At 43.1% G+C, this 19,766-nt stretch overlaps 1 protein-coding gene across 1 annotated transcript in view; it reads right to left on the bottom strand.

Annotated features, from left to right (window-relative positions):
- The window catches only part of ATRN (attractin), a gene marked incomplete at both ends in the record, with an annotated part of 142,828 nt that overhangs the window by 47,145 nt on the left and 75,917 nt on the right, over nucleotides 1-19,766 (bottom strand). The window contains 5 exons of the mRNA XM_079534709.1: nucleotides 13,925-14,082; nucleotides 14,488-14,566; nucleotides 15,406-15,500; nucleotides 16,571-16,623; nucleotides 17,502-17,595. Of these exons, the coding sequence (XP_079390835.1) occupies nucleotides 13,925-14,082; nucleotides 14,488-14,566; nucleotides 15,406-15,500; nucleotides 16,571-16,623; nucleotides 17,502-17,595 (479 nt within the window). The remainder of the gene's footprint in view (nucleotides 1-13,924; nucleotides 14,083-14,487; nucleotides 14,567-15,405; nucleotides 15,501-16,570; nucleotides 16,624-17,501; nucleotides 17,596-19,766) is intronic.

Here is a 19,766-nt window from a genome sequence, read left to right as displayed (position 1 = left end):
CCAACCCCCGTGATTCTGTAAAACCTTAAGATGTTGTACTAAGGGACAGGGTTTAATAGGGAAAACACTGGTAGTAGGTGGACGGTTGGACTGGATGATCCTGGAGGTCCTTTCCAACCTCGGTGATGCTGAATTCTACAATTTCAGTTCTGATCCCTCCCCATAGCACAGAGCCTGACACACACATAATTCTCTCTTACTTCTCGCCAGCAACTGACCAAAATGTGGTGATTTTTTCCACAAGAACTCAGTCTGAAGACAAAAGTTAAAAACAGGACATTCTGAGGTAACAACAATTAAGCTCAGTTAAATTATTAATGTTAACCGAAGACTAACCTTAGTCCCTTATTTCAGTTATTAAAAAGACAGACTCCTTAAAGTTATTTTAAAGGCTCAGAAACAGAATCAAACAGTCCCAAACATCCCACCTTGTACATTGCCTGCAGATAAAACCTCTACTTACCCGTGGCCTCTCACAGTCTGTATATTGTTAAGGTATCCAGCTGAATGCCTTTGAAAGCAAATTCTCTGCTTGCAATTCAAAGGGAAGAGAGCAGAAATAAATAAGAAGCGCAGAAAAGAGATGTTGTCACATTGCTTCTGCCCCAACACAGCTCACTTCCAAAGCTCTTCTTTTTGTCCAAGAAAGGATTTCTGGTTGCTTACAAACTTTTGTATATCCACTCTTAACCTTGATGTCTGACCTACAGGTTTGGTAAAAGCCCATTGGAAAGGGATTTCTATTCTTTGAGCAAACTTCTGTGTTGCTGGTTTTCATTCTGCCACCTCTAAGCAACAGTAACTTCTCAACCACAGCACAAGAACTATGTTTCGTGCCTTTTGGACTTCAACAGTCTAACTAGAAGGGGAAGAAGAGAAGGAAATGCAGGTCAGGAGCTCACCCCGTTACGAGGAATTCAGCAGAGGAAAACAACACAATAAAATCCCCTGTTTAATAAAAAGAAAAGAAGGGAAAAAAACCACTCTCGGTTTAACAGTAACAAATTTGGGAGTGCAGGAGACTTCTTAAAAACCTATCTAAAATACCAGCCCTTACGCTGGACCTCAGATGTGTTTATGCTGTGGAGCTGTTTCCAGTTATCTCAGCTTGGCAGTGGGGACTGCGTTCCCATGTCAGTCTGACAGCTGCAGCAGGAGGGCCAATGCCACGACTCCATCCCACAGCATCTGGCTCACACCACGGGAGGAAGAGGCACTAATCTGCAGTTGGGAATAAAGTTTTGGTGACAGAGCGAGCTTTCTATATGAATCTTGTCAGAGGGAAAAATAATGCTTATATACTCCCTGTTTTTCAGTGGATTTGGATTTATACACTATTGCAAAAATTATTGTGGAGATGAAGCAGCCTCGAGCTGCTTTGCAGAGTGTGCTTGCAAATACGAAGGCGGAAGCCAGACACAGAAAGCAGCCACTGAGTTTGCAATGCTCCACCCTTCCCTGCTGCAAGTCCCCAAGTTCCTCTGCTGCACCCAATGCTGCTGCCTGGATGTGTTTGTGAAGGATCCTGTTGGCTGGCTCTGCGCCCAGCACAGCTCCAACACCATCTGTGTGCAGGATAAGTGAGATCTGCAAGCAGACCAACTATTCACAGGGAGTTTCAACATGGAAAAAGTTAAAACTTCAGCACACGACAGCTCAGCCACTTTCCCAGACACTGAAAGTCCAGGATAAGTGAGCTTACAGCATACAGCCACCTGAATGGCTGCCAAAAAACTTACGTAAATGGAATAAAAGTTGTTTTCCTGAAGAGCTTACAATCATAAAATGGCCTGGGTTGAAAAGGACCACAATGATCATCTGGTTTCAACCCCCCTGCTGTGTGCAGGATCACCAACCAGCAAACCAGGCTGCCCAGAGCCACATCCAGCCTGGCCTTGAATGCCTGCAGGGATGGGGCATCCACAGCCTCCTTGGGCAAACGTGGGTAGGAAGCAGGAATCAAAGATAATGAGAAGAATAAAGCAGCTAAATACAAATTAGAAAGCTTTTTTTAGGCCGCAAAATAGCTGGCAGATGAAAGTGGCCAAAACCTTCTGTCTTGAATCATCTCTGACCAGGCAAAGCACAGGACAAAGCAAGAGAGGGCTGACAGCTACAGCTCTAAAAGTGGAGAAAGAGCTCGGTCCCCCTCCCCAAAAGTCATACAGGAGGAATCATTTAAAATACTGATCAATCTGTATCAGAAAAGATGTGTCCATGAGCTGCAGCCTGATCTGGGTTTCTTCAAGAGAGGGAAACCACAATGGAAGGTTTCCTTCCAATGGATTAGATGGAGCCTGTGTGACCGCTGAGCAAAGGACAGCCTCGTTACGTGGTACTGATAGCCACATCCTCAAGGAGAGATGAAGCCAGAATTCATGAGCTGGACTGCTTCATGCATCAAGGTTTTATTTTTTAAGAGCCTCTGTTATGACTTTGCGTTAAAGACATCTTAATGTGGAAAAAAAGCACTGCTGGGGAGGGAAAAATGAGCAATGTAGATCCAGGTAGATAAATGTAGAGGGAACGGCCTTAAGTCGTACCAGGGGAGGCTCAGGTTGGATAGTAAGAAGGATTTCTTCTCTGAAAGAGTGGTCAGGCACTGGCACAGGCATCCCAGGGAGGTGGTGGGTCACTGTCCCTGGAGGTGGCCAAGAACCATGGAGATTGGCACTGAGAGATGTGGTTATGGGCATGGTGGGGTGGGACTTGGTGATGATAAAGCTCCAAGTAGAGAAACCAGGTTGGAACCTGTCTTATTTGCACTGTTTCAAGAAATAACTATGCATGACACCCATCGTTATAGAAAAACACACCTGATTCAGGAAAAAAAAAATAATAATCCAAACCCAATCTTCCCAGAAATTAGTTCCTAGTGGCCTCATTATACCAGGATGCCACAATGCCACGCTGCCCTGACCCCAACTCTCTGTGCTGTGAGTGAGATTCGGCAGTATGGTAAAAACATCTTAATGTGAAGTCAGGAAAGACATTTCAGCAACATTCCAAGAATGGATTGTTTTCAACACGAGCAAAGCAGACTTGCAGAGCCAGCTGAGGTTTGTTAGGGGAGCACTGGTGGCTCTGCTGTCATGTCAGACAGCCAAACAAACCTTCTGCTTTTGTCATCCCACTTATTATGGGATGGATTTTCCCCCAGTGGATAGTTCTGTCTACTGTGTTTGAGTGTTGTGGCTTCTTGTGTTCTATTCCCAGTGCACTTTTCTCCTCTTCATTCACTCCGTGTACTGTTCTTTGGCTCTTTAAATGAGCTTTCACGTTAAGGAAATACATCCAGCTCTTCTGGTAGTCATAAAATCTTCCCAGCAATGGCCCACATCGCTCATTTGCTGAAACATATTTCAACCCAATGCTTCCCATTTACATTCAGCAGTGGCCCACTATACTTTCAGGAAGAGCTGCTCAGCACAGAAGCACAGCACCTGCAAGCAGTCGGCACATCACCACCCTGGACCTCACCCAGGAGGAATTATTGCTAATCTAATGCAGACTTTGCTTCCACATAAAATTAATTCTACATTTTTTTTTATATGATGCTTTCCAGTCCTGAAACTTGAAAGAAAGAGGAAAAAAAAAAATCATCTATCTTTAAAGGTGAGAGAATCGTAGAATGCCCCATGCATATCTTATCCATACATCTTGCTCTCACATCCAAAAGAAAACTCTTCCTACAAAATCCTTTTGGTATTGTTAAAATCTGAATCTCAGCGTATGCATCTCTGCTCCCCTATAACTTGATTTATTTATGTAGCTGATGTTTTGGGAAAGCCACGTGGCCAGACTTCCAATGCTTCATGAACATATTATGATAAGCTTCAGAAACAGAGATGTGTGAGTTACTTCTTCAACACAGCTAAATCATCCATATGAGACTGTGACGAGAAAACAAAATGAAAGAATATTAATAGGGTGGCCTGCATTAAAATGGTACCTTTCCTGATTTCAAAGGAAGATAAAAATAGGGAAATAAAAATATGGTGCAGACTGAGACAGCCTTGAAGGCTCCTCCCATCCTGGTACAGCTGAAAGGGGCTGTGATGGAGCGTCACGTTTCCAGTCGGAGCAGATGTCACTGAATCATCAAGGTTGGAAAAGACCCCAGAGATCACCAAGTCCAACCAGCAGCCCACATCAGTGAACACTACAGAGCACGATGCGACACGCAGAGAGGTCGTGGTTCAATCCCAAGTACAGCTCGAGCTGTAGGTATCAACCCCAAGACTCCAATAGTTGGATAGAATGATAGCAACCCTGTGCAGCAACACAACATCTGGGGAAAATCGAGTGTGTGCAGTTCTCAGTGCTGCTGAAGCCTCCAGCCAAAAGCAGAGGTTGGAGCCCATCTGAGAAAGGCTGAATTGCCTTTGAGAAAAACCTCAAGTTTTAATGATTTAAGAACAAGGACAAGGAGGAACGGTTTTAAACTGAAATAGGGGAGGTTTAGGTTGGATATGAGGAGGAAGTTTTTCACACAGAGGGTGGTGAAGCACTGGAACAGGTTGCCCAAGGAGGCTGTGGATGCCCCATCCCTGCAGGCATTCAAGACCAGGCTGGATGTGGCTCTGGGCAGCCTGGTCTGCTGGTTGGTGACCTGCACATAGCAGGGGGTTGGAACTGGATGATCACTGTGGTCCTTTTCAACCCAGGCCATTCTATGATTCTAAGAAGCTGCTAAGGAAAATACTACTTAATGTGAAAGGGAACAACTTCGAAAAGGAGAAAAATGTCATCGGTCGATGCCAAAAATACAAAGGCAAGAACAGATAAAAAGGAAGCAGCTGTTTTGTGTTTTAAAGTATCATTTAACTGTACTGTTTCAAATCTTTCCATCCCCAGCAGAAGATGTCAGTTTGCCTGTTCTGGAAATCAGCATGTAATTGCATGTCTCCAAAAGTAATTACATTGAACGGCAAATTTCATCAGATTAACAAATTGATTTACGTTTCATTGTTCGGGTGGAAGCAAGCAAGGCTCTCACACAGCGAGCGGCTCCCAAGCACCTGCAGTTACATCTAAATAAAGGCAAGGGACATCATTAGCAAACAACTCTGGCATTCCAGGGCTTTCAGAAGCAAAACTGAAAGAAGGCTTTCCGAATGGAAGGATCCCAAAGAGCAGAGGGTGATTATATCTCATCACCGACACCTATTCCTAATTAGAGGCATGGAAGGCACAGTGAGGACCTGGCAGGAAAGATCACTGGCCTCAGGAAGGCTTCAAACCAACCTAATTATTTTATAAGAGCAATCCCTACCTATCTGTACGTATTTTATTCTCTTTGGCCAACAACAAAGGCTTCTTTTCCTTTACCCTATGGAGAGCTTTCATTCGATTAGCCCGTGGCTTTTGATTACAGAACATTAATTTACAGAAAGGCTGGAAACATCCACGGGCCACATCCATCCTCAGGGATATTTACGCCCTATATCAAATGTTTCCTCCAGAGACACATCAGGGTATTAGAGTCAGTTACAGACTCTGCTTTTTAACTCCAGAACACTATCTTTGCTCTGCCTTGTTACCAGCGTTATCAAAGCCTTTTAGTTAGGCTGTAAACCTCAAAGAGGGAACCCTAGAGAGCATCATGAGCAGTATGCATGTCACCTTAGAGAAGTGGAAGGCCTCAACTAAAAGGAAGCATGGGATGCAGCATTCCTGGGGTCCCACGTTCCTCACCTGGCAGGAGCTGAGTTACCCCAATGCTGTTTTTGGCTGCGCTGATGCTTCATCCATCACTCTGCAAGGTAACACAACGCTTTCTGACACACATTAAGCACTGAATGGCAAGTCAAATTGAGGCTTAATTGAAAGTGGTATTATGATTCACACTAATGGCAACCACCTGTTTTATGGGCAACGCCGCCAATACAAATAGCAGGATGGGGAATCGGGTATCAGAAGAAGAAATTTAATCTAAATCTGCTTTAATGAAGATTTCCTTTGAAAAAGAAGAGCGTGGAAGAATTTAGTATTTGCATTCTGCTAGGCACACGAACCGTGAGGCATTAAACTAATGATGATAGAGATGAGAGTAAGAGCTTTGTCTGAAGGTTGCAAAGGCTTTTTGGGAATATAATTCATGGCACTTTATAAAACACTGGCTATTCTTTCCTACTTGGAGAGCCTTGTTCAGCATAAGGGGAAATGAGCCTGCTTCACCCAGCCAGAGAGCCATTCCTTACAAGAACCTCAGCCTACTTTATAATTCCTCTCTGCTCTGAAATACAGCTGACAACAGCAGCATATGGCTCCATGTGAACTTTGCCTACATAATAACACAGGAAATATCCTCTGGCTTAAGAAAAAGACACATTTACTCGTAATTGCCAGCTCTGCAATGCCAAACAGACACACAGGGAATCTGCTTCCTTACGCTCCTATACATGTTTTCAGAGAATGCATGTAAACCAGTAGGAACTGATTTAGAGGTCAAAGGAGGCCATTAGCAAAAATAATACAACCCCACAGCAAGCTGTTCAGCTGCAATGAAAGGCAGAGCAGAAATCCTCTGATGTGCAGGAATAAACAGAATGTAGTTGGTTCCCTCAGAGCAACAGCGAAGGGAAGAAGGAGTTGGATTTGAGGATCCTTGTGGGTCCCTTCCAGTTTGGGATATTCTATGATGCTAAGAGAAGGTTGCAGATGCAGTAGCCACTGGTCCAAAACACTAAACTTCATTCTGAGTGCAAACATATTTTCATATCAATGTGAAACCTTACTCTGCTCTATCTGGAGCACCAAGACGTGCACCTTGCTTCAGAAGTTGGACGCAGCCAACCTGGTAACGTTATGCCAACAGTAATTTAGCAAAAGCAATGCGAAAAGCTGACAGGAGAGCACCAAAGGAAGGTCCGAGGCTGGTGGTGATGGATTGATGGTTGGACTTGATGATCTTAGTGGTCTTTTCCAACTGTAATGATTCTATGAGTCATAGATCATTCAATAACAGCATGTCACTGCATGGAGAAGCTTACATCTTGGGACACCATACGGGCTCTGCACACACAGCAGCAGGGAAGCATGTGGACACATAAGTCTACACGTGCAGGTTGGTGACAGTCATCTGGCCTATCACCAAAAGCAAGCTCTGCAAATAAAAGTCTGATTTAATTACAGCAGATTTCAGGCTGTCCTCAATTTTCGGCTGGCTCTGCCATTTGTTACAATTCCTGTGCTTGAACTTCTGGCAGCTCCGTGTAAAGCAGCCATCAATTTAACAGAGATGAATTGTTTCCACCTTTCGGTTCACCATTCACAATTTCAGGAGATGAACTATGCAGCAGTTCAACATTTTGAGTGGGTTTGCAAACATTTTCCTATCACTGTAAACAGCCTGTTTGAAATATCCCGAATAATTATGACAACACATTATGTGACTGAGTTAAGCTATCCACACTCCATTAACTTTCAGCATAGAAGGGAATAAAGCTTTAGGAGAGACTATATAGACCCTCAGCTGTGAAATAAATCAGCTGGAGGAACCCTGAAAGAAGCTTCAACAGCCCATGCTGAAGTTTGCGAAATTAAAGAAATGTAGGCAGCAGAGGCAATTTTAGCTATTTTTCCAGCACAGCCTTTATTAAATCATGCTAGAAGGCAGCAATTTCAGTGACTTGAAAGTTTCCTCATATCTTGCAGAGGCCCCAAACAGTGGGTGATGTTTAATGCCATGGCAGCACTCCTCCAAGCATCGCACGCGGTGACGCTGCGTCAGCACGGTGACACTTTCCCGAAGCCCAACACGATGATGAATTGCAGAGCAATGAGATTTTGCTTACTTTGTATGCAAAAGGCTGTAAAATTCCTTCACCTCTTTTTGTCCCTTGAAACATTTGGCTTATAATTAACGTTTAAGCACGTTCAAATTAAAATACTTCAACCAACACGAGAGAAAGAGAGGAGGCAATCGCCAGTTAATGACACAATTACAAACTGGTTGTTTTTTTCTTAATCAGCTCCTAAGCTTCCTACACGCACTCAGCAAGCAGCAATCTATGTAAAAAGCTTTACAGAGGGTGGATCTGAACTGTGGGAGAGCAAAGCCTGAAATCACATGGGACAGAATGAGAATAACAGCAGTAAGTTGGGTAAGAAACAAGGCGGAACCACAAGTTGTGTTGGACATGGTTAATGGGCACGGTGTGATGGGTTAATGGTGGGACTGGATGATCTTCATGGTCACTTCCAACCTTGATGATTCTAAGTTCATATTTAGTGAGTTGAAGAAAGCTCCAACAGGACGGAGCTGTAATGGCACAGAGCTCAGAGCCACTGGAGGGGTGGAAGTTAGCTCCGTTAGCAACTAATTTTGACCCATTACACTCTGGAGAGATCAACTTCTGCGACACGTCCCATGTAAATAAACACACTGCCAGCAGGAATACAAGCATCAAAGAGCTTCCAGCTCTCGCCACGAGCTACTTCTCAGATCTAGAACTTCAGTTTCACATCCCAGAGAGCTGAGAGAATGCCACCTGAAATGAAAACCCATGAAGTTGCTCTCAAGTTACCGCAGCAAATTTCCTTGCTCCTTATTGCAACATTCTACATCTTTTAAAGACATACATTTTGAGTGAATAACAAAACATGCAACGTAGATTAAGTACATAAAATAAGCAGGGAGGGAAGAGATGCACTGCTTCAACTGGCAGATAAGGAACCCTTCAGGCAGTGCTTTCCAAGCAAAAGAGAGAAGGGTGAACAGCTGTGGTCTGCACGATGCTTCTGAAGATGACATGGCTGTGTTGGACTGCATGCAGGAGCAGAAAGAGCTGCAAAGCAGAGAGGGGAAATACAGAGACGTTTTTGACAAGTCCTTACCTGAGTTTTTAGGGAAGCTTGGCAAGCTAAGACTTTAAAGGAGCTCCGTAATGTCGCTTTCATAAGCAGAAACTACTCTGACAAAGTTAGTAGGAAGCAGATTGCTGAGTTTTGAAGGCTCTCTGCATTTTGCAGCTTTTGCTTCTTTTACAAAATAATCATCTCGAGTCAGAAGGCAGGGAGGGCGAGACATCCCAAACCAATGTAGTTAACAAAAAAAATCCAAACTGAAGTGGTTTTGAAGAGAGGTGGAGCAAGGAGGGAAAAAAAAAAAAGCCAGAATTTGGTGCTGGCAGGGACACAGCTATCTCTGACACAAAGAGCATTTATACCCAAGTCCTCACTCAGCAAGGCAGCAAGAGAGGAAAGGAGAGACAGACCTCAATCACGAGCAGCTGGATATACTTTACTGCCCAGGGACAGACACAGAAAAATGTGTGTGCTGCAAGGTGATGTGCACACAAGGAGGGAATATTTCCCTGCATTTCCCAACAGCAGTCTGGCAGCATCACACTGCTTATATTAAAAACACTCTCGCTTCCAAAGGTAAATTGAAACACGTTCTCTAGCTCCAAAAAGCTGAAGAGTGCAACTGCAACGGGCTGAATTGTAGGTGGCAGTCTCTGAGATAAGGAAACCAGTTTGCATCCTGGCCATCTGCAACATGTAGCTTTAATTAACAAGTCTTCTTGACCTGGAGGACCAAATCCAAGCTGCAGAGGAAATATTTAGAAAAAGAACTAGTAGAAGGAATAGAGGAAAGGGCTGGATAAAAGCCCTGAAGAAGCAGTGAGGAAAGCAGAGTGGTCACCAGGTGAGCAGTCATCCTGGGGCTCTACCTTAAATCCTGCACTGAACCCCAATCAAGGATCAATTGCGAGGAAGTCTTTGTTCCAGAAATCCATATCTTGAGTTATCTTCTATTTTACCTGATTGAAGATGAACTTGTACAGTAAGCTCACACTTTATGAAAAAAAAATAAAGCAAATAGGACAGAGGTATAGAAAGGACAGGTAGGAATACAGATTGCAATTAAGGGCAATTGAGGGCAGCTCAATCCACTGTGGAAGATTGCACAAGACCTGAAAGGACACTACAAGCCCTGCAGATAAATCATACATATACTTCTTACTATATTTTCCCTAGTTTTTTCTCCATATGAAGCTGTAACTTTCCATAATACCATCTCCTACTCAGCAGCTGCTCTTACCAAGATGGGGAGCATGGAGAAGAACTATTGGAGTAAAGGAGCACTGCTAGCTGGTGTGAGAGGTGTGGTAACAAACTGTAGAGTGTCTTAGCAGCCAGTGCAATAAAGCTTTTGTGTGGCATCAGATATAAGAGCACGGCTATATTAGATGGAGAATGGACCAAAGGTACAGCATGACACCAGACAAAAGCAGGTCTACATGGCTGTAGGCTCTGTGTGAAGATGGGACGACCCTCCTAAGTGCAGACACCAACAGGTATCCAGAGAAAGAAGTCAGAAAAACAGCAGTTTGGGGAACCTAATTTCTTAGCTATGAACTGAAGAGCATATGTTAAGAGTAATTGTAAGGACCATATATTCCTGGATGTGCTGTTACTGCCAGACTTCTTTGCAAAAAATGTCTCTCTGCCAATAACAGCTGACAATATTTTGGACTTTATTTTGGCAAGTAACAAGGATATTAAGGAGAGCTGGTGATATAATATTAGCTTGGACTGAATGCACACACATGCACTCAGATTAAATTAAGGATAAAGGAAGGTAGGTGGTGTAAAAGAATCAAAGTTCACTCTTTTTAACAGTGAGAAATTAAGTCAGACACTAAAATCAAGTGGACCAAGGAGACAAGGAAGGGGAAAGCAGCCATCTAACTATTTCTATCAGGTAAAACATACAAAACTATTTGAAAACTAACTGAGAACTGACCTCTAAGAGGACATTAAGAACAATTAAAGAATCCACAAACTACAGAGTGGATGGGATTCATTAGCAATGTCTTAGAAGCTGTGAGTGGTACAGAGATAAAACAAGAACTGCTGAATGTCAAGCTGTGCTAGACCTCAGCAACTCACAAACAAAATGGGGAGAGATGCTTCAGTTGTGTAAGAAAAGGAAAATATAAAGGGAAGGAGGAGAGGGTATGCTATAAGGATAGGCAGGAGGCTAAAATCAATCCGCTACAATCTTACAATTGAATTAGAGCATTCATTAAGGACAAGGACACTGAACATGGGCGGGAAGGCCAAGCACCTAACGGGAATGAGCTTATAAACAGAGAATGAGATGGATACAAAACACAAATGTTTTCCTATGGTCAAAGTCAGTGAAAGCAGACAGCACTCATCCCTGCACTCCAAAAGGAATGGTAACAAGGTGGTCAGAGCCATCTACAGCCAAGCATGGGGCTGCAGAAAACGTGAAGTGTGTTTAGAGGAGGAGAGAGAATCCTGATATCCCATTCCCACAGCATGCAAGGTTGTCTGAACGCAATAACTGAAGAACAATAACTGGAACACGTCATGAGTTGGCAGTGGTGAACTGTGTTCTGCCGACCCAATGCCTTCTGCCTGTAAAAACATTGTATAGACTTAGGAAGTGCAGCTCAAATAATGCAAGTTACACAGAATCAGAGAATCATTAATTGGAAAAGACCACTGAGACCACAACGTCCCAACCCATCCACCCCCACCATGACTACAGCCACATCCCCGTGGTTTTGGAACACCCAGAGGGACAGTGACCCCACCACTCCCTGGGCAGCTGTGCCACTGCCTGACCACTCTTTCAGAGAATAAATGCTTCCCAATATCCATCTTGAATCTCCCCTGGCACAGCTTAAAGCCATCACCTAATTTCATTATGGCTTTCAGTACGAGGCTGCACTGGAAATTCCTGGGTAAGATAAAGATGGTGGGCAGAAATTAGTTCAAGGATTGAGTTGGACAGGCTTTGAACAATATATTTATTAACGGCAGACCCCAGACAAAGTGTGTTAAGAATGTTCTGCTGACAAAGTTGAAGGGGATTGTCAGTAAATAGGAAAGAATAATACTGAAGAAAATCTAGATGATCTTCAGGACTGGCAATGTTATGCAGTAACAGCAGCAGGATAACGTTTTATGATGCTATTAGGGATGGAGAAGAATGTTTGCCATCCAGTCAGGGAGCTCATCAGTTGGAAATAAAGGATGTGAAGGAGCTGAGTATATTAGGCCATGTTAAAATGAATAAGGACTATTAACCACTGAAGGCATGAGAAGGAAGAACACAAGTTACTGCCATAAAAGGACCTCGAAAAGTCCATTAAAGACACAGAAGCATCGCTGCACAAAGAAATGGTGAGAGCTGAGCCACATAACATTAAATGAGGCTGACCAAAACTGTAAGCACAGGTAGGGTGGAGACCAGACTGATCACAGTGAAGCTTAAGGAACAGGAACAGCACTGTTCTTAAAGACCTACAAGTGCTCACACACAGCTCTGCAATCAGAAATAGCAAAATAAAGAATTCATTGTAAGCTACAGTCCAGCACTCATTATGGAAGGCCAACAGTCAACATCTGTATCAGTGAACATGTAAGTTGGAAAATAAATCATGTATTTCTTCCTGACACCTGCAATTATCAATGTGATAAAAGAGAAGCCTGAAAACTTACATCAGCCATAGAGCAAGTGCCCAGCTTTGTACACAGGACTGTCCTGAGAGCAATTCTAATCCGTAATGGAAACAATCAGCTTTACTATTTGCTGCTTCTGCAGCCAGTGACAAACTTGCAGCTCTCCAAACTCATTCACATCTAAAACTCAGGGCTTTATCAATCTATAAAGCAGAAACTAGATAATATTTATCAATACTGTAAGCAATATTGAAAGGAACCAAACTGCAATCCAAAGTCAGGGGATCAAATTTACCGTTTTCTAAATAACACCACAGTCTCCAAAGCATTTAAACACTGCTATCTTTACAAGAAGGTGATGTGGGCCTTTCACAAGTATTCTTAATATTTTCAAAAAATTACAGAACAAAAAACTTGAAAAATATCAGCACAGCTTAATGCCATCTTCTCAAGTGAACCTCACCTCTTTACTCAACATGGTAACACGTGCTGTCTTTGTTGGAAGCGATGCCAATGGTGACTTTGTGCAACAACTGATGCCAATGATGAGTTTGTGCAATAATTGTGTCTAAAATACCGTGCAAATCCACGTGAAGTTTCCAGCTTTCACTTAGTAACTGGTTTCACTGGCTGAATAAGGGTGGAGAAGGATGATTTTGATCCCCTACAATTTCACCGAGTTTCTTCAAAAAGGCATTAATCAAACACACAGAGCCTTGTTTGTGATCTCTGTTCCAGACCCAGCAATAGCTTTGTCCTTCACAGGGACCCCCTATCACTCTGAGCACACTGTGTTGATACCTGAATTAGCCCAGAGCAAGCAGGTGCCCGAGGCTGCCCTGAATTATTAGCTGCAGCAGCAGTTGTAGAGTGCCTGTGACTGCACTCTGTGATCTACGAGCATTTTCATGATCCACTGAGCTTCAGCCACTGCTTGTGCAGCTTTAGCATTATCACCACAGACAGCCTGACACCTAAGGCAATGTGTGTTAACTGACTGCACTGCATTAAGGGGAAGAATGAGCATCACCTTCTTCTGCAGGTACCACCGGCAGCATGAGGAGAAAGAGGGATGGCCCTCCAGCAGAGCCTTTAAAGAACATGATGTTAAAAAGAGACAGTAAGAACATTTCCTCTGTTTTCTCATACCAGGCTTGGTTTTGTGGCTATGACTCTTTGTTTGCTTTCCTCAGAATCCATATCCGCACCTTTAAAGTCAAAGCCCTTAATAGAGCATAGCTCAGTAAATAAACAAGCATCCCACTTGATTTCACAGCCCATTTTCAGACCCAGTGGGCTGAGGTAATAGCAGACACACAACCCTTGTGCTCTTAATCAGGAACAGTAGAAGTCTGCTGCAGGATTACACCGAGAGCTGCTTCGGCTTGGACAGCATGCAGCACAGCTGAATTGCCACATTGCTCATGAGAAAGGGAAAGCACATAGGAATAATTGCACACAGGCAAAGAGCTCCTACCTGTATCTTTATTGGCCAGGTGAAGTTGCTGACGTAGACAAAGAAGGTGATGTTTGGATTGTTGCGGAAATCAAACTTCTCGTTGGAGAAGCTGTCCTTGTATTCCTTTATATTTGTTCTTGAAACAACAGGAATCTCCTCCCCAGCCTGCGTGCCAGCTGTTTTCAGATGTTAAGAAGTAACAAAAAAACCACGTTTCAGTGCATGTTTCAAATGACACATAAAAAGGGCCAATCACCCAGAATCCTAATGCTCTAAAATTCACTATTCATCTAAACACGACCACATTAAGCTGCTCTGTGCTATCAAAACCACTGTATGCCAGAATATTGCATTACTAAAAATTAAATTAGCTCTCCTCTGCTGTTCCCAAAACACGCTATTAAGATGGAAAAATATACCTCTTCTTAACATTTTACTCCTGCCCCGAAGGCACAGCATTAAAGAACGTCACACAGCGAGTTCACAGGTTAAAGCAGATGTTTCCAAGACAAAATTTGCATGTGTCAAAAACTGGTAACTGAAGCAAGCTACCAAACAACTTAGATCACTTCCAATTTTACCTGCAAAGCTTGTTGCCCAAGTAATATTGAGGTTGAAGTTTTTCGATGCGTTGATAAACATATCCAGGTCTCTGTTTTGCTAGAGGAGAAAAAAAAAAAACCAACAAAATACAGATCAACAGAAATACCCACAGTTTTTAAGACGAGCAATTTCGCTGTACTGTTTCCTAGCAAAGCCTCCCTGAAAAATAATCTTGGAGTTTGTTATTTATACGAAGCAAACACATCAAGTATCATCACATTAAGCAAACGACAGCCTGCAGAACTACTTCCATTTTCTGAAAGCAGTACTTTCCTCCCCAAGGAGAACGTAATAAAGAACAAAACAAGTCATGTGCATGAAACGAAACAAGAAGAATAGAGATACGAGGTATGGGCTGAGCAACAAGCAAAGCTAGAATTGCTCAGCAGTTGTTTAAACAACCGTAACAAACCGACTGTGGCTTGTACGAAATTTTCCCATGACTATTTCAAATTTCATGGCCAAGCACAGCTCTCGTGCAGCTTTGTGGAACTGGGCACACTGAGGAGACTACAGCTGGAGACTCCCAGTACTTGCAACAGTATATATATATTTTTTCTATGGCCATGGAAAACAAACACACAGCCAAAGGATGATATTTGGTGATAGGAAGAGGGTAAATAACTTTAAACTGTAAGAGGGTAGATGTAGACTAGGTATTAGGAGGAAATTCTTCACTGTGAAGGTGGTGATACACTGGAACAGGTTGCTCAGAGAGCTTGTGGATGCTTCCTCCCTGTATGCATTCAAGGCCAGGCTGGATGGGGCTATGAGCAACCTGGTCTAGAGGGAGGTGTTCCTGCCTACAGCAGAGGGCTTGGAACAAGATGATCTTAAAGATCCCTTCCAGTCCCCATTCTGTGACTCCATATTTCAGGAGAAAGTAGAAAGTTTACCTCTTCGGGTGTTGCTACAAAGTTGATTGCTGTGTAATAGCGATCGTCCTCTTGAGAAAGGCTAAAGGTGAACTGGTAGTCAATGAGAAGAGTATCTGTAAGGAATGCATACAGCAAGTTACTGCAGGTCTTGGAACAGAACCACAAAGAAAAGCATAATATTACTAAGGCACATCTAGCACAAGAGAACACCTAGGAGTCACTATGCTGATATGAACGAGTCCAACCACTGTGATTTCACACAAAAGGGACAAACTCTTGTTATTATTTTCCTCTTAATGCCTCCTAGGACCCTCTGTTGGGTAGACACGAGCTAGGCAACCCTCCAATGTCTATGTTCAACTTTGACAAAGCACTAAATAGAAATTTCCATGCAAGAAGAGAACCTGGTGGGACTGAAACCGACCAGCACAGAGAGTTGCTCCGGTGAGAGTCATGCATTTCTGACTTTTCTTTTTGCTCACTTTACCAGCTTGGTGCTAATTGCATCAGCGTGGTGAGTTACCCTTGCAAAGTGACTGTCACAAGCTGCTGTCGCATCCTTGCTTTGCAACATAAATGGAATTTAAATTTGTTAAATATGGCACGTTGGCAACTTCTGTGTCTCACAAAAACACTGCTCGAGATCGTACCTTTATGTAATTTAAAATGATATCTCTCCTTGCCTGCCAATGTGCTGATCATTAATACTTGCAAATAGAAGCTGGAGAGTTTCCCTTAGGCAATCTGAACCTTGGCAAAGTACCTTGGAGCTGCACAGGAATCCAACTGTTCATTTCAGAGGAAATGTGGGGATTTTGAAGCTTTACTCACTCTAACATGGAATAAAATAAATAAAAAATAGCGTGTTCCACTAACAAAAAATCTGCAGACCTGCTCAGATGTTGACTTGTTAGGTATATATTTCCAAGTATTTTCCAGAAAACCACCATTCATCTGAATGCCACGTGAGAAATTTTCAAAGATTTGCTGTGAAAGTCCAATAGAGGCATCAAGAAGAGCGCACTGATTTTCTTCAGTGAAAGCAGGAGTTCTAAAAGAGCATTTTCTAGCCTCGGCCTTAATCTCTGGGACTGTAAGCTGATCTGTGGTGAGTGAGTTTTAAACAGGATATTTTAAATGTCAAACATTTGTTATCTACAAACACAATCCCAACTGTACTCACAGTAACACGTTCCTTTAAGTGGATTTCCCTGATAGCGGTTTTCTACTTCGCACCTAAAGAAAACAAATGTTTTGAAGGTTATTTATTTTTTTTTTCCCCAGTTCTATTTATACCCAGATGCTGAAAATCAGAAAACACACCTGTTCCAATAATACCATGCAATTAAAAGTAAAAAATACGTCTGAGCTGTACTGAGCTGCTGAAGAAATTACCCAAATCTGCCAGATCCCTGCAAAACAAACTAGAACGGAATTAAACTAAAATACAAAATTAAGGAAACTAACTTTGTGTTCACTTGGAACGTGTCTAATAGCTCTTTGCAATGGATGGACCTGTATTACTGTAGTCAAAATCTGAAGTTTCCATTTGCATTTATGTCCGTTTCAGGATCCAGTCCTCCACATGTTTGCTAATGCAGTGCTTTAAAAATAAACCCGCCAATGAAATTATTTGAGATGAAATTACTTCCACTAACGTTACACTAAAAGCATTTTTGTTGTGTTGCAGAGAAACCTCCAGCAAATTCGCTGCTCTGAAACAGCTCCATTAAAATGCCCCAGTGTCGAAGTCTTATTTCAGACATATTTATATTCCCCCAGAAGAAAAAGTGAAAATCAACCCAATTAGAAAGATTAAACTAAGGATGAAGCAAAACGGTGTGCACATCCTATGGGGTGGAGGCATTATTTTTCCTCCCATCCATTCTGCACGACATCCCCAATGGAAACATTAAAATGGAAATCTCCAGGCAATCATTTTGTTCCTGCTTTTCCCTGGGGGAAGCACAGCTGGCTGCACAGCCAATGGATTTAGTCAACTGTCAGCAGGAAGAGATGGGCACAGACATCATAAATACAGTCACTAAAGCACGTGGGGGCTCTGTGCCAGCGTGAGCACGGCCCTTTTGAACAACAAAGTGAAAGGAACTCACAGTTGACACTCATCTCCTTTGATTCCCTTGGTGGTGCAGAAACACTTCCCCGTGTTGGTGTTGCAGACGGAGGCATGGCCGTTGCACTTGCAAGCTGGTGGGAAAAGGGTGCAAGGTTGAAGAAAGCAAAACACACTTCATAAGCAATTAGATCCAAATGGTGATAAGTCAACAATTAACGAGTACACAAAAACTCTTTGGGTGCTCTCTGGTTTCTCAGGGCTGTTAAAAATAGAACCAGATGACGGAATGGTTCCAGGGACGACGTTTTGTATGAAACCACAATCCGAATGCTTCTCTTCAGCCTCCAAAATCTATTTAACTTCCTCTCGTGTTGCCAGATAGCACAAGGGATATCATAACGGGTAGGAAAAAGGCAGAGTTTCAAATTATTTGGGGCTCGCTAACACATTTCATTTAAACTCAAAACCCAAGAGAAAACAGTGATCTCTATTCTCTGCTAGCAAAGCAAAGCTCCCGGTGCTTTTGGGGCTTCTGTAAGAAATAAATCTGCTGTTGAGAGAATTAAAGGAAGTGCATCTGCAGTGTGTGAGATCTTTGGTGCCTGTGCTTTGAGTACTTCGGGGGGCAAACCCCAATATAGTTTAAGATGGCTGTGGGTCCCCCAGCAGATGGTGGATATGCTTCCAACGAAACACTCGTGCTGACACACTCTGAAAGCTTTGTTTGCATAGAAGTAGAGGAGATAGGAGCAAAAATGAAACAACAGAAGTCGTCATTGAAGTCAACTTCAATCGAAGTCAGAATAACGGATCTAAGAACTCCTCCCAGACCGTGGGTGCCTTTCAGAGTTTGTTCTGGTGATGGCCTGGAAGATGTGTGCACCTGGAGCCGTGAGAAGTGGGAAAAGGATATAAAGAAAAGATCCCTCATTTGTGCTCTCTAAGCTTGCTGAAATTGCATGGTTTAAAGGATGGTGTCAAGGCACTTCAAGGCACGTGCCACAATGTACCAGCAGGTTCTCAGATGAAGTCCCCATCCCGAATATTCTTGCCCACCTTGGACCTTATTTTATGAATCCTTTTGATGCCTCCTTTGTATTGGCATGTAAGGGAAGCTCTATTGTATCACAGATGCTTAATTGTGCTTCTCATCTGTGGATGAGTGGTTTCCTAGCAGCACCACGGAACAAAATAGCAAGAGGCACAAAGGGCTATTGTGGAAGCAAGTGGACGAGTGAAGATCTGACAAAATCACTGTATTCCATGAAGCAAACACACTTCTCATTAGTGGCACTAGAAAAAATAATAATTCTTAATACTACTGAGTATGTCTTCTACTTCCTTCTGCCTTGCAATACATAAGCTGAGTGAAATTTGTTCAATATTCAACAAGAATGCATGTAAAAATAAGGAGAAGTTCCAAGCTGTGTGTTGTTTAGATGCAGACAACAGCATGTTGAGCATTAACACTTGGTCCTTCCTCACTCATTAGTCACAAAATTATGGCTAGATTTAGCATCCCAACATGTCTATTTGGAACAACAGCCCTATTCACACATTTTCCTATGAGTCCCATTACTGGAGATCATCCAGTAAAGGACTGGAAGATGCACAGGGAAGGGAGATTTTCTCTTGACTTTTCAGGACATAAAGAGGTTGGAAACAAACTATTAACAAAACGCACTAGGAAACCTTGTTGGACTACAGAACCATAGGGGTTGGAAGGGACCGCTGGAAATCCCCCAGTCCAAACCCCCCTAAAGCAGTTCCCTACAGCAGGTTGCATAGGAAAGCATCCAGGTGGGTCTGGGTATCTCTAAAAAAAGTGATTAAAACACCTCTCTGGGCAGCTGGTGCCAGGGCTCTGCCACCATCAAAGGCAAGAAGTTCTTTCTCATGTTCAGATGGATTTTGTTCCTGTTTGTGCCCTCTTGTCCTCTCACTGGACATCACCAAAAAGATCCTGGCCTTATTCACTTGACCTTTGCACTGCTCAGATCCCTCTCAGCCTTCTCTTCTCCAGGTGAACAGCCAAAGGCTCTCAATCTGCCCCCATCAGGAGGTGCTCCAGTCTCCCACCAGCTCTGCAGCCACCTGCTGGACTCTCCCAGCAGTTCCCTGTCTGCCTGGAGCTGGGAAGCCCAACACTGGGCGCAGTGCTCCAGATGTGTCCTCCCCAGTGCAAAGCAGAATGTCACAGTTGTTAAAAATGACTTTTGGATTGTGCAATCCTAACAATGAACCTGACCTGCCTTGCAGCAAGCCTCTTTCCACCTTCTTCACAATCCCTAAGTCTCTGACT

Source organism: Tetrao urogallus, assembly GCF_951394365.1.
Source record: "Tetrao urogallus genome assembly, chromosome: 4".
NCBI lineage: Eukaryota > Metazoa > Chordata > Aves > Galliformes > Phasianidae > Tetrao > Tetrao urogallus.
The sequence above is the reverse complement of the archived record's forward strand: the minus strand, read 5'-3'. Positions and strand labels throughout refer to the sequence as shown.